Below are 14,326 nucleotides of genomic sequence, written 5' to 3' on the forward strand. Positions count from 1 at the left end.
TTTTTAGCCACGCTTACACCATTAGTCCGAACTTAAATATCTCAACAACTATTTAATTGGTTGCAATGTAATTTTGTCCATATATTCATGGTCCCTGGAGGATGAGGCCTACTGACTTTGGTTGTCCTCTGACCTTTCCTCTAGCGTTACCATGAGGTTTGACATTTGTGGTTCAGAGGGAAATATCATGACAGCTATTGGATGGATTGCCAAGAAATTTACCACAGATATTTGAGGTCCCTAGAGAATACATTCTAATAATTTTGGTGATCCTCTGAATTTTCCTCTAGCACCACCAGCAGGTCAGCGTTTTCACTGTGAAATATCTCAACATCTACTTCACTGCTGAACTTTTGTAGACATTCATTGTCCCCATGAATTGTAATAACTTTAATTCTCTGAGCTTTCATTTGGCGCCATAATCAGGGCAAACGTTTGTCCAATACTTTGGTTAATGACCACATACCTGCAAAATGGCATTCCCATCAGCCTCAGCTGTTCTTACTGTTTAGTGCTAATCAGCAAATATTAGCATGCTAAAATTATGAACTAAGATGGTGAACATGGTAAACATTATACCTGCTAAACCTCAGCATGTTAACATTCTCATTGTAAGCATGTTATCTATGAAGGTAAATATGGTGCAAAAAGGGAGAGCTTGTAGAATACAATGTGAGAACTTGCAGAACAAAAAATCTGAACTTGTATGTTAAAATTTGCACTTGTAAAAATTTAATTTGCACTTGTAAAAATAAAATTTGCACTTGTAAAAAATATTCACACACATGTGATATGAATTTGAAGTCATACAAAGAAAAAAAACATGAGAGCTTGTAAAAAAAATCTGAACTTGTAAGTTGAAATTTGCACTTGTAGAAAATGTTCACACACCTGTATTCTGAATGTGAAGTTACAGAAAAAATATTCACAAATGTGTAGATTGATATTTACATGAACACAATGACAGCTGCAAACTTATAATGCAACATTTACTCGTATACTTTTTTTTTTTACTCTGGTTCATTTTCCATCACAACCACAACTCAGTGATTACAACCTCTGGAATCTGTCACTGCAACTTCACATATGTGCTCTCTCGCATCACAAAGTGGCCAATCTGCGCACCTCGACTTTCACAACACTCTTGACGATACATTTGGTGCAAAACTAATTAGTACCTGTGGACTTAGGCTGTGGAGCTCTGAGCTAAAAGAACGGGAAAATCAGGGTTTCTATCGCCAGATGAGGGACAACTCTGTCTGGCTTATTTATGTAGCATGGAAACTTGGCGGAATAGCATGCTAGCGTTAGCTAGCTAACTAGCAGCCAGCCCGCTTCTAAATAAATACCTTTTAATTATCTAAACACTTTTTAACAGTCAAACTAAAACACTGGCGGTGAGCTCCACGGCCTGCAGCCGCAGACGGACCGTCATCAGTGGGGATCGACCAGCGTAGCAACACTGCTTTTGCCAGAAAGCTTCGCTGCCGACCTCGACCTGCAGTCGGAAACAATAATTTCTGCAGAATTCATTGCTGCCGAAAATTGCATCTAGGTAGCAAGGAAATGCTACTACAGAGTCTGATAAAACATTGATGTCTCTAAACCTTCTAAAATCCTAATCATTATTGATGAACATGACAAAGAGATTTACTATTGCCTAGTTTTTAAACAGTACTTTGCCTTATAAAATCATTATTTTCCCGAGTGGATGCAATTCTCGGCAGGGATGCGAAACTTGGCACCTTTTACCCACTGATGACGGTCCGTCTGCGGCTACAGGCCGTGGAGCTCACCGCCAGTGTTTTAGTTTGACTGTTAAAAATGTTTAGACAATTAAAAGGTATTTATTTAGAAGCGGGCTGGCTGCTAGTTAGCTAACGCTAGCATGCTATTCCGCCAAGTTTCCATGCTACATAAATAAGCCAGACAGAGTTGTCCCTCATCTGGTGATAGAAACCCTGATTTTCCCGTTCTTTTAGCTCAGAGCTCCACAGCCTAAGTCCACAGGTACTAATTAGTTTTGCACCAAATGTATCGTCAAGAGTGTTGTGAAAGTCGAGGTGCGCAGATTGGCCACTTTGTGATGCGAGAGAGCTCATATGTGAAGTTGCAGTGACAGATTCCAGAGGTTGTAATCACTGAGTTGTGGTTGTGATGGAAAATGAACCAGAGTAAAAAAAAAAAAGTATACGAGTAAATGTTGCATTATAAGTTTGCAGCTGTCATTGTGTTCATGTAAATATCAATCTACACATTTGTGAATATTTTTTCTGCAACTTCACATTCAGAATACAGGTGTGTGAACATTTTCTACAAGTGCAAATTTCAACTTACAAGTTCAGATTTTTTTTACAAGCTCTGTTTTTTTTCTTTGTATGACTTCAAATTCATATCACATGTGTGTGAATATTTTTTACAAGTGCAAATTTTATTTTTACAAGTGCAAATTAAATTTTTACAAGTGCAAATTTTAACATACAAGTTCAGATTTTTTGTTCTGCAAGTTCTCACATTGTATTCTACAAGCTCTCCCTTTTTGCACCATATTTACCTTCATAATTATCATGCTAATGTTAGCAGTTAGTGAAAGCATCACTGAGCCTAAGTACAGCCTCGCAGAGTCGCTAGCATAACTGTACACTCTTAGCCTTGTCCACGGAGTAACGGAATAACTCTACATTATCATCATCTCAATGTGATACATGATTAGATTAGAAGTGCTGCACAGATTACCTGGTGTGAAATGTAAAGTATTTGTGGATTCCTAGGGTTTCCCTGTTTGTTATATTGATCTCTGCTTTCTGCTGTAATTATATCAACCAACAAACCAAAATTGGCATGGCAAGTGCCCAAACCTCACCACACCCAAATGAGAGTTCTGTTTCTTGTGTTTCTTTCAACAGAATGGTTGAGCCCAGCCCTCCAGCACTGCACCTCCTCTCTGGCGGGGATGTCAGCATGGCGAGCGTCGGTGTCAAAGTAGAACAGGAGGAGTCCTGCAGAGGGGGTGGAGTCATTAGCAATGCTGAACCTCCTAAGAGGTCTCCCTCACGTGGTTGGTCAGGAAATCATCCACTGGAGGCCCGCCAATTGACCCCACCGCTCTCCCGATCCCCTTCGGTAAGGATATTATGAAATGAGCGACACAGAAAGGTTATCGACTCGCATTTTAGGAAATGAAGTGTCACAGATTGATATGTCGAATTAAAACATGTACTTTGGTAACACTAGCACTAACAAATGGTAAATTGATAGTTCATTAAACTTAAATGAATAGTTATTTTACTGTTAACAAACAATGACATGATCATTATTAACGTTAATTATTAGTAATGCTTTAATTGATGTTATTTTAACAACTCATTCTTGCACACATCATGACATATTATATATTTTATTAAGTATTTGTTAATGATTACCATATGATTTAAGAAATTGTTTGTAAACCGTCAGTAAACATGATTTGGATGGTTATTATAAAGTTGCAACTTGTGATTATAATACCTTGTTAATGGTTAATGCATAATTTGTAAAGCATTTATAAACATTATTTAGATATCAATGAACAAATATTCAATAATCATCTCTGTTATAGATCACCAAAACATTTAATGGGGCCACATTAATATTGATGCTTAATAAACCACTTATTAATCATGAATGAATTCTTATCTATCATCTACATTCATAAACTAATGATAACATCAATTATAGCATTACTAATAATACGTAAACATTATAAATCCTCATTTCATTGTTTGTTAAAGGGGTGGTTCAGAATTTTGGACATAGGGCCTCATTTCCAGGTTAGCCAGTGTATTATTTATCAGTAGAGACACTTTTCAACACTTTTCATAACGTTAGCCTAGCTGCTACTGATAGATTGAGACTTACGTTAGTGGAGATAACGTTACAGTTCAGTGCATTGTGTTGATTCCTTCGTGCAATGTACTCTGCTTCTGTAGCAATGAGTGACCGCGGCAGGTAAATAAACTTGTGTGATTGTCATGGAAACTGGCTTTCTCGGTAGCCTAGGTAATATCACTCCGCCGCTGCTGTAGCCTATGCTATGCTACCAACTACAGGGAACAAAGTATAACTATTGCAATGCGATGCAAGGGTAGTTTTAATTCTAACATTATTATATCAACAGACATTTCCATCGATAGTCTGGCGTTATAATGTGTTTGCCTCAGGTGTACTGTGGAGTGGATAAGACTGTTTTTAATGGCAGGCTAGCAGATACTGTTGACTTGCGCTAGCCTAGCACCAGCTAACTCTGCAGCTGGAAGGACGGGATGAAACGTGTTGAAAACTGTCTCCACTGATAAATAACACACTGGCTAACTTGGAAATGAGGTCCTATGTCCAAAATTCTAAACCACCCCTTTAACAGTAAACTAAATAAATAAACTATTAAACAAAGTTTAATTCACTTTCAATTTACCATTTGCCACATATGGTTATTAAAACGGGTTACCATACCTTTCCTTATCCTGCTCTGATGTAGAGCTGGGCCATATGGACAACATTAAATATCACGGTATTTTTGACCGAGGTACGGTGTCGATCTTGCAACGATATTCTAGGGTTGACAATTGGTGCTTTCACAACATATTTATGCAATGAGATGTTTGATAAATAATCATCAGTAATGTGGATATAATGACTAAGTGGATAAGGTAAATAACAGTAACAGATAGATACAGAAGACAATATCTAGCCTCGTGTATCGATATCGATATAATATTGATATATTGCCCAGCCCTGCTCAGATGCTCAGTTAACGGTCTCTTTGTGTACCCTGACAGGAGGGCTCTCCAGGTAAGGAGCTGCCTCACAGACAAAGCCCCTTGGGACTGAAGGAGGCCAGGACACATGAAAGACCAGAAGGACAATCTAACTTCAAGGAAGGTCTGTCTAAACTCCAAACACAGTCTTCTGTTAAATGTCTGCTCTGCAGTGTCAGGACTAGTGTTCATAGAGCTGTCAAGGAATCATACGATTGGCAGAAGAAGCTATCCTAGTATTGGCCATTTAGAGACTTGCACTTTGGCGCATTATATATATAACGGAAAAAATATCTCCTGTTATTGATGTTGAAGACATATCTCCTGTTATTTAAAACCATGGCTGTGCGGACTGAGTGTTAATTCTGTACACTGTTTTTATCTGTTAACCTGTTTTGAATATTTTGACAAAGTAATTTGAACCCAAGGGGTCTTACTAGCTTTTAACACAGCTGTTTTTAATATGCTGTTTTTAAGCATCCATCAGTGATCTAAGTCAGAGTGAAAAACAGTTTTTGTCTAGCCTAATAATTTATGATTCATAATTACAATTTCCTTTTTTATTTTTTAAATACTAAAGTGTAATTATAGTTTACCACCACTTGGGTCTTGTGTTTAGGCTCTACGGATGGCCAGGCTTAACTAGCTTGACAACTATTGAATGAATTGCTATGTAATTGACTACAGACATTCATGGTCCCCACAGGGTGAATCTTAATGACTTTGGGGATCCTCTTTCCTCTAGCACCACCAGCAGGTTGACATTCTTGGTTTTGAGTGAAATATCATAGCAATTATTGAATGGATTACTGTGCAATTAGCTACAGATATTCACAGTCCCTAGAGGATACATCTGAATGTCTTTGATGATCCCCTGACTTTTCCTGTAAAACTTCAGCTAGACTTTGTGTTTAGTACATGTTAGCATTGTCATTGCGAGCATGTTAGCGTTGGAATTTAGCTCAAAGCACCGCTGTGCCTATGAGCAAACTCACCAACATGTCCTCCAAACCATACGACGATACGGGTGGTTTGTTCCCTACCCTCTTATACGACCGACAGGAGCATTTCAGAAAACAGCGCCCCTAGGAAAGGCGGAAATACAAAGTACAACCTTTTATCTAAACCAGAGAACGTCGGTCGTGATTTTAAACACGTCTTTAACGTTGTAAAATGGTCGCAGTTTGGTTATGTTTAGGCACCAAAACTACTTAGTTAACTTTAGAAAAAGATTGTGGTTTGGGTTAAAATCAGATGATACTTCACTTACTGAAAGTTACGCACGTGACGCAGAACGTGACGTTCGTTAAGTTAAAAAAAAAAAAACTTTCCCTTTTTGGATTATGGCAACATTATACACATCACAGTGATTGCTGTGATCTGACAACACTGCAACACATGACACAAGCCGTCAGGCAATCAGTTGTGAACTCCATTCTGTAACCAATAGAAACATGAGATCCAGCTTAAAAATAACATATAATTGTGTTTTAATATTTAAACCTGCACTTTTTAACTACTGCCAAGACATTATTTTGAGGGCATACATGTTTTGTGAAAATCTCTGTGAAATTTGGTGCAGTATATGTGTCTGTTTCTACCGCACTCAGTAACATGAGCGACTGTAAACTGACTTGTATTTGGAGCTGCACTTAATTCACCTCAAGTACTCACCACTCACCTCAATGTTGGATTTGAAACATTGGTATCATTGCACCTGCACAGCCTTTCTCCGTTCTGCATCTCAGTTTTGTGTCCTTCTCTCTTACTCGCTTATACAAACATCTATACAATTTTCTCACCAAACAGACTTTGACGACTCCATATCTTATGTCTTTAAGTGCACTACATTCTGCTGTTATTCAGCATTAAACAATGCAGTCTGCTGAAAATCGATGGGTAGATGTGACAGTTTGTCTAGCGCAGCGAGGATGTTTTTGTCAATCACATGTCAAGTAAAAGCTGCTCTCCGAGCTGCTCCCGAGACTCTCCTTGCCCTCAAGCCTTTCACCAGGCTGCACTCCTCGCCTTTGTTTGTTTTTTTTTCTCAAATTTTCTCCACTAGTTGACCTTGGATTGTTCTCTGTCCAAATATCGATTCACTCAAACACTCAAAAACTCTCTCCCAGAGGCACAAACAACCTCTGCCCTTCGGTACTGCAAAAGTCTTCTTCAATCAATGCCATTAGGAAGGCAGAGAAGAGGCTGAGAAAGTAGTTTGGTGTCAGATAGATTTTATTTGACAGAATATATTTTTCATGACATCTGGTGCAGCCCCGTGCGGCTCTGCTGAGTACCTGTTGTTGTGTCCTGTTAACAGTAATGCCTACCATTGAGAAGCTGCTGAATGCTGACTGGAAGGAGAAACTTCTGGATAAAAGCACAGTGGGGGCAGGACAACTGAAAGGTCAGCTTTCAAACACTACCAACACCCTTAAACCATTTCTATACCACTTACATACCATTATTTCCAACACATTACTAATTGATTGTGCAAATATCAATTTTTTTTTATATTTGTCATCCTTATCTGCTTTGTTAACTGAAAAAAATATTGTATAACACTTGTTACGCATTTCAAAAGATACCTGGCTGCGTGCAGTAAATTGGTACACCACTGCTTGGATAATTTAGCTGTCAAAATTGTTGGTTTCATATGGTGTTACTTCTAAAATCAGGATAAGTTGGGACAAAAACAAACAACAAAAAGACACATATTTAGAGAGAGAAGCAGGAGGACTTATATAAAGTCCCTTTACCATCCAACACTGATCATCAGTCTGTCGTTAAACATAAGTGCTCAGGCGGTTTTTATAGAAACCTGATCCTCTGACCCTCTCCAGGTACCCCAGAGGCTCTGGCAGAGAAGGAGCTCCAGTTGTTGATGATGATCAACCAGCTGAGCGGTCTGCGGGAGCAGCTACTAGGAGCCCACTCTGAGCAAAGGAACATGGCCGCCCTGCTGCTGGAGAAACAGCAGCAGCAGATGGAGCTGGCTCGACAACAGCAGGAACAGGTACCACTCAGAGGAGGTTTTGTAAATTGGTGGCAAGCATGTACAGCTGTCTTTAAGTTGAATGTTAGATGCAGAATGGTCTAGGTCCGCATCGCGATGCATCGATGTGATGATTAATATCAACGCCCCTAATATGTCTACCACCGTTCTCATCAAAACATACAAACAGGACGGAACTTCAAACAAATTTCTGTCTATTATCTTGATGAAAACTAGAATGAGCCTTTCTGACCGGACAGACCCAGAAACTAAGTAACCACGAATAATTCAGGAACTAAACGCCCCTTCTGTACATTAATGTTTGTGTTTTGACTGCATATGAAGATGCATGAGGACTAGGCAAATTAGAGAGACAAAATGATAAGCGATCGTTGTTTGAGATTTAATTTTTTAACACACGACGAGACAACAGCACAGAGTCATAACTGTGAATTTGACCGAAAGGTGTGTGATTTCATTGTGATTTATTCACTGTTTTTCAGCTTAACCAGTTCTCTGTTTTGAAATATTCTTCTACTAAGGCATTTTAGTAATCTGAATATATCATACATATCATCTCAATATACAATGTGTAGTAGTGTAGTAGTATTATCAATTATCAATGTGGTATTTATTAATTTGTAGAATGTATGTTAAGTATATAAAGTATCATAATCTGAATCAGAATACTGTATTGATCCCCTCAGGGAAATTGTTCAGTTGCAGTTGCTCACAGTCAGGTTCAAGGTAGAAATAAGAGTAAGAAAAGAGATAGTTAATACATGTATAAAGCAATATAGCTACAGTGCTAGAAATAAAAAAGTTAAGTAGAAGTAAAGTGAGATTAGGTTAAAAAGTAAGATTGGGGTGAAAAGATGATGTTGCTAAAACAATGGATTGTACAAATACTATTGTAGTCCAGTGTGAACATAAATAAAGTACAGTGTGAACATAAGTAGCAGTAGTGAATAAATAACAGATGTTGCACATGTAACGGACATCTCTTTATGTAATTGGGATACAGGGTACGATTCCTACATTCTGCAGTGAATTGCATTGTGCACTTGTGTCTGTATACAGTCCGTGATGTGTGTGAGAATGAACATGTCTTGTGTCTCAGATCGCCAAGCAACAGCAGCAGCTGATCCAGCAGCAGCACAAGATCAACCTGCTTCAGCAGCAGATCCAGGTCAGCTCCTCTCATGACCTACACTGGGATCATAATTACAAATGAGAAGTTCTCAGGGTGCAATTTGTAAAAAAAATAAAAAATAAATAAAAAAAGCAGGGGGGGGGCGGGATGTTTTTTGATCATGCACAACAAAATAAAACATTCAAGAATTAAATCCCCCTTCCTTTACCATGGATATAGAGCCACTCGGCCAGCCATGCCAAAACAAACTTATTTATGAACTTCAATATCCAATGGAAAATGATCTCAAAATGAGCTGTGTGAAAAAAATGAAATACATTGAGTCCCTACCAGGGATAAAAATAATTCAGCAGGGACCTGTAGACCAGAAAGGGGGAATCCTACGCACCCCTAACAAATCGCACCCTGGAAGTTCTCATTGAAGATCAGAAATCTGTGTTTCAGACAAATGAGGCAAGAACGTTTATGTGAGGAGTATTTGTCCTGCCTTGTCCCAGCAGGTGAACATGCCCTACGTGATGATACCGGCTTTCCACCACAACACCCAGTCCCTCTCCGTCGCCTCTGACCCCCAGATGGCCCTGCCACTGCAACCAATCCCCTGCAAGCCAGGTCAGTCATCAAAGCTAACAGACAGGTTCCAGCCTTGAGAAGAGACCATATGAGATAATGTTGTGGAGTTTTATAGTTGCCGATTATACTGATCAAGAGTTTCTTCAAGGAGACCGAGATGGTGCTAGAACTAAGATCTTTATTCAAACAAAAGACCCCGAGTTTACTCTGCAGAGTAACCTGAATACAGTATCATAATGCATTTGTTTTTATGCATTTGGGAGGATGGACTCCTAAAGTGCATAATTTCAAGACACGTCTTGAAATTAGCTAAAGACACACTAGCTAACAGTTCCTCATAAAGCAATTGACATCTCTGTCCCTGGCTCGTTGTTAAATATCGCGATAACAATATGACTTCAGTCAAGACACTTTGTCAAAATAGATTCATTCAAGGCTCTGTTCTGGGGCCTCCCTGCCCTTCCATGTGCATACGTGGAAAGCCTTAAGCGAGGAGAGCAGCAGTGCAGGACCCCGTAGGGTACAGAACAGAGCAGCATCAATGACAGAGACATGACATTGATTAAGTCAGACAACAGAAATTAAAAGGAGGAGCTGGGGTGGAGGTGGGTTGCAAGTGCTAGCAGAGATGCAGCAAGGTATGCTGGGAAAAGCAGTTTAAATAGAGCGCACTATTTTGAAATCCAATCAAAAGAGGAAATCAGCTGAGCCATCAGCTGGTGTGCTGACGGAGCTGTGAGCTGAGATAATAGCTGAGCTCGACTCAGTGACCTGCCACAACTGTCAGCTATGCTTCATTTGCGATAAATAAATGGATATCAAAGGAGCTCTCTTCTGCATTTCTGCTGCTTTCAGTATTTTGTTACTGCACATTTGTTTTGATTTATAACAATTGAAATGAACAAATTGAACATTTAATTAAATATAAAAGGCACCACTAAAAAAAGAACGACAGTTGCATTTTAAAGTGCAGTTTTTTACTGATACTTTCTTCCAGCTAACACAAAAAATCTTTGAGTGCCTTTTGCAATGTGTTTATTGCACCAGTTGATATCACGATGATGATTTAAAATAAAACAATATGTTGTACAGGCCTAGTTGGAACACACTGGCTCCCATGAAACCATAAATCTATTGTTGTAATGGCAAAATGAAAAAAAGAATCTACTCAGAATCGATTCTCCATTCAAAACATTTCTCGATTAGAAAATGAGGTACTAGATTCAGGCTCTTACTCCAGGGCTCTGTGTGCTCATTCACGTGTCTTTACTCCACTAAATAGCACTATAAAAACACAACTAGCAGTTAAGCCAAATGGTCTCCATGGTTTTCATCCCAATGTAGTGCAAATGTGAACCAAATTTTCAAAAAATCGGCAAGAGTCAGTGGTGCTCAATCTTCAGTCGTGTGCCACTACAACAAGATGACGTTACAAAAAAAATACAAAAAAAAAGATTACAAAAAAAATCAAACCCCAAACAAACAAAAACTGTGGAAAATGTGATGGAAATATGTCATTTGTTTCATGAATTAATTTGAGGAAAGTTACAGTCTCCAATGTTTTTGTCTGTTACAAACAGTGGTCAGCTTGTTCGGTAACACTTTATATGACGTCAACCGTCATATACACATTTGATGAGGATATCAAACTTCATGACAGGTCCAAGTTGTTTCACTTTACTTGAGGTTAAGGAAAAATATTCATGACACAATTATAATGCTCTCATGACAGCCGATGTAAAAACCAACCTCTTAATGACAGTTTGATGTAATGTTAACACATGAAGCTAAATAGTTTATGAAAGTTTGATAATTGGGCCTGTCATGACATATTTATGATGTTATGTTATGTTGCTTAATGTCAAGTTGTCATGACCAAAGACATCTCGGACAATGCCAACTCTGCATTAAATGTGTCATAATTTACTGAATACTAAGGGCCCTATCCTGCACCCGGTGCAGCGCAAAGTCCGACCCAAGCGTCTTTGCTAGTTTAAGACCGACACAGTTGTCAGTTTTCCGTCCAGCGCCCACGTCGTTTAAAGGCACACTATGTAACTTTTCCCTCTTCGGTCTCCCTACAGGTTGTCTCATTGGAACTGCAGCCTCGCGAGTTGTAGTTCCATGAGACAACCTGTAGGGGGACCGAAGAGGGAAAAGTTACATAGTATGCCTTTAAATAGTAAATGCACCTGCGCCCATCTGTGGCCCATGGGCGTGCTGGTCTTACAGGGAGGTGTGTTCAGGTGCATTCTGGGAGTATTGCTTCTTGAGGCAGCGGGAAGTGATCGCGCCATTGACCAACAAAAACCTGATCTAAAGTCAGTAACGCATTTCATTCATTACATGACATTACATTACATGTCATTTAGCTGACGCTTTTATCCAGAGCGACTTACAATTAAGTGCTTTCAACTGTGAAGGTTCAAACTCCAGACAACAAGTAGTAAGTGCAAATACATTAGCCTTAAATAGGCAAAGCTACAAGGAGACATGTGAAAGTTTTTTTTTTTTTATCCGAGGTGTAGTCAGAAGAGATGTGTTTTTAGAAGATGTGTAGGCTTTCGGCCATCCTGATGTCAACAGGGAGCTCGTTCCACCATTTGGGAGCCAGGACAGTGAACAGTCAGGATTTGGTTGAGTGATTAGTTCTCCCTCGCTGTGAGGGGGCAGCAAGCAGTTTGGCTGATGCAGAACGAAGTGGGCGGGTTGGGGTATATGGTTTGACCATGTCCTGGATGTAAGCTGGGGCTGATCCGTTCATGGCCCTGTACATCAGTACTAGTGTCTTGAAGCGGATGCGGGCAGCAGTTGGTAACCAGTGAAGAGAGCGGAGGAGAGGTGTAGTGTGAGAGAACTTGGGGAGGTTGAAGACAAGTCGAGCTGCTGCATTCTGAATGAGCTGCAGGGGTTGGATGGCACATGCAGGCAGGCCAATCAGGAGGGAGTTGCAGTAGTCTAGACGTGAGATGACTAGAGCCTGAACTAGAACCTGAGCCGCCTTCTGCGTTAGAAGGGGACGTATCCTTCTGATGTTATGCAGCATGTATCTACACGATCGGGTGGTTGCAGCGATGTTAGCAGTGAAGGAGAGTTGGTCGTAAAGTGTCACACCCAGGTTTCTAGCAGTCTGGGTGGGGACTACCACAGAGTTGTCAATTGTTATAGTCAGGTCTTGGGTAGGAGAGCCCTTCCCTATAAGGAAAAGGAGCTCAGTCTTGTCGAGGTTGAGTTTCAGATGGTGTGTGGACATCCAAGAACAGATGTCAGTCAGACAGGCCGAGATACGTGCTGCTACCTGAGTTTCAGACTCAGGAAAGGAGAGAATTAGTTGGGTGTCATCTGCGTAGCTGTGATAAGAAAAGCCGTGCGACTGAATGACAGACCCGAGAGAGTTGGTGTACAGAGAGAAGAGGAGGTCACCCAGGACTGATCCCTGAGGAACGCCAGTTTTGAGTGGGCAAGGTTCTGAGCTAGATCCTCTCCAGGTTACCCGGTAGGTTCGGTTGGCCAGGTAAGATGTGAGCAATGAGAGCGCAGAGCCTGAGACACCCAGATTTCGGAGTGTCTAAATGAGGATCTGGTGGTTCACTGTGTCAAAGGCAGCAGAAAGATCCAGAAGGATGATGATGGAAGAGAGGTTGTTCTGTTCTATTCATGAACAGTCAAAATGACTCCTTCATGTTCATGACAGGTGTCATGTCATAATAATGACAGTGTCATGTCAGTCTTTTGCACACCCCTTCAAATAAAGTGTTCGTGCTCATTCTTAGCTGCTAGAAGTGGGTGCTCCACTAGGCTAACATTAGGCTCCGTATTGTCAAAAGACTTCACCTTCGTCTGGCAAAGTTAAATCCAAAATTCCTTCAAATGCTCATCTTCTTTGACTATGAACAGATGAACTATTCACTCTGTCTGAGTGCTGCACTGTGCCCTTGCGATTGAGTTTTGCCTTTTTTGTTCTGTCAACATAACGTTATTAACAACGCTACATTATCAATTTAGAATCATAGAATATAAGCATTATGATTAATAAGGGGCTCAATAACGCTCTGTATTGTATTGTATGTTTTAGAGTCTGTCGTTGTTATTGTCATTGTGATATGTTGATATGGTTTTCCTCCAGCAGGCCTTTAGTGCTGGGAACATAGGGGGTTAGTCAGTCCTTTCATACCCTATTCTTACATTCCTTGTTGTGAAGACAGAATCAACATTACACATATCTGACAGTGACTGTGTGCATTCAAGGCCAGAAACGTTGTGAAAAAGTTGTTGTTGTTGCTGTCTTTCTTTTTGAAAAAAAAGTCCACAACAAATGTACAATGTGGTTGATGGTAGCTTTCACACACGTAATGCTTGTACAGTTAGCAGGCTATCCAGGGTACAGCTTAGAAAGACGCAGCTTTGTGCAGTCTTGTCTTCACGAGTCTTAAAAGCCGTGCTCGTGGGTGACCTTGTCTTCTCTATCTTTTCAAACCATAGCCATTCATTTGCTTTCGTGAAGTGTGTGTGTGTGTGTGTGTGTGTGTGTGACTGAGGTCAGCTATAGCCAGAGATCCTTGAAAGGCGTGCTATGATAAAACACTCTCTATTCCAAAATGGGCTCAACAATTGTCTTTTTTTTTTTAAAGAAATTATGTTGAATTGAATGAGAACTAACATGTAATTGGTTCAAATTATTAACAAATTAAAAACATTAGACATTATTAAATGAATATTTTTTCTGAATAAATACTAATGAAATATATTGAATATGGGACAGAGCCAGTTGTGTGACTCATTCATACCAAAGCAGCAGCCAATCACATTGTC

The 14,326-nt window shown here is 39.9% G+C and overlaps 1 protein-coding gene across 5 annotated transcripts in view; it reads left to right on the forward strand.

Annotated features, from left to right (window-relative positions):
- LOC116055520 (transcription factor SOX-13) overlaps positions 1 to 14,326 on the forward strand; it is a 58,653-nt gene that overhangs the window by 26,968 nt on the left and 17,359 nt on the right. For 4 of the 5 annotated variants that reach the window (XM_031307522.2, XM_031307519.2, XM_036002276.1 and 1 more), the window contains exons 2-7: positions 2,907 to 3,123; positions 4,815 to 4,917; positions 7,114 to 7,200; positions 7,637 to 7,809; positions 8,909 to 8,977; positions 9,439 to 9,553. In XM_031307522.2, the coding sequence (XP_031163382.1) occupies positions 2,908 to 3,123; positions 4,815 to 4,917; positions 7,114 to 7,200; positions 7,637 to 7,809; positions 8,909 to 8,977; positions 9,439 to 9,553 (763 nt within the window). In that variant the 5' untranslated portion in view covers position 2,907. The remainder of the gene's footprint in view (positions 1 to 2,906; positions 3,124 to 4,814; positions 4,918 to 7,113; positions 7,201 to 7,636; positions 7,810 to 8,908; positions 8,978 to 9,438; positions 9,554 to 14,326) is intronic. The other variant, XM_031307521.2, reaches the window with a different exon arrangement.

The sequence above is a fragment of the Sander lucioperca genome, chromosome 6, assembly GCF_008315115.2.
Source record: "Sander lucioperca isolate FBNREF2018 chromosome 6, SLUC_FBN_1.2, whole genome shotgun sequence".
In the NCBI taxonomy this organism is placed as follows: Eukaryota; Metazoa; Chordata; class Actinopteri; order Perciformes; family Percidae; genus Sander; species Sander lucioperca.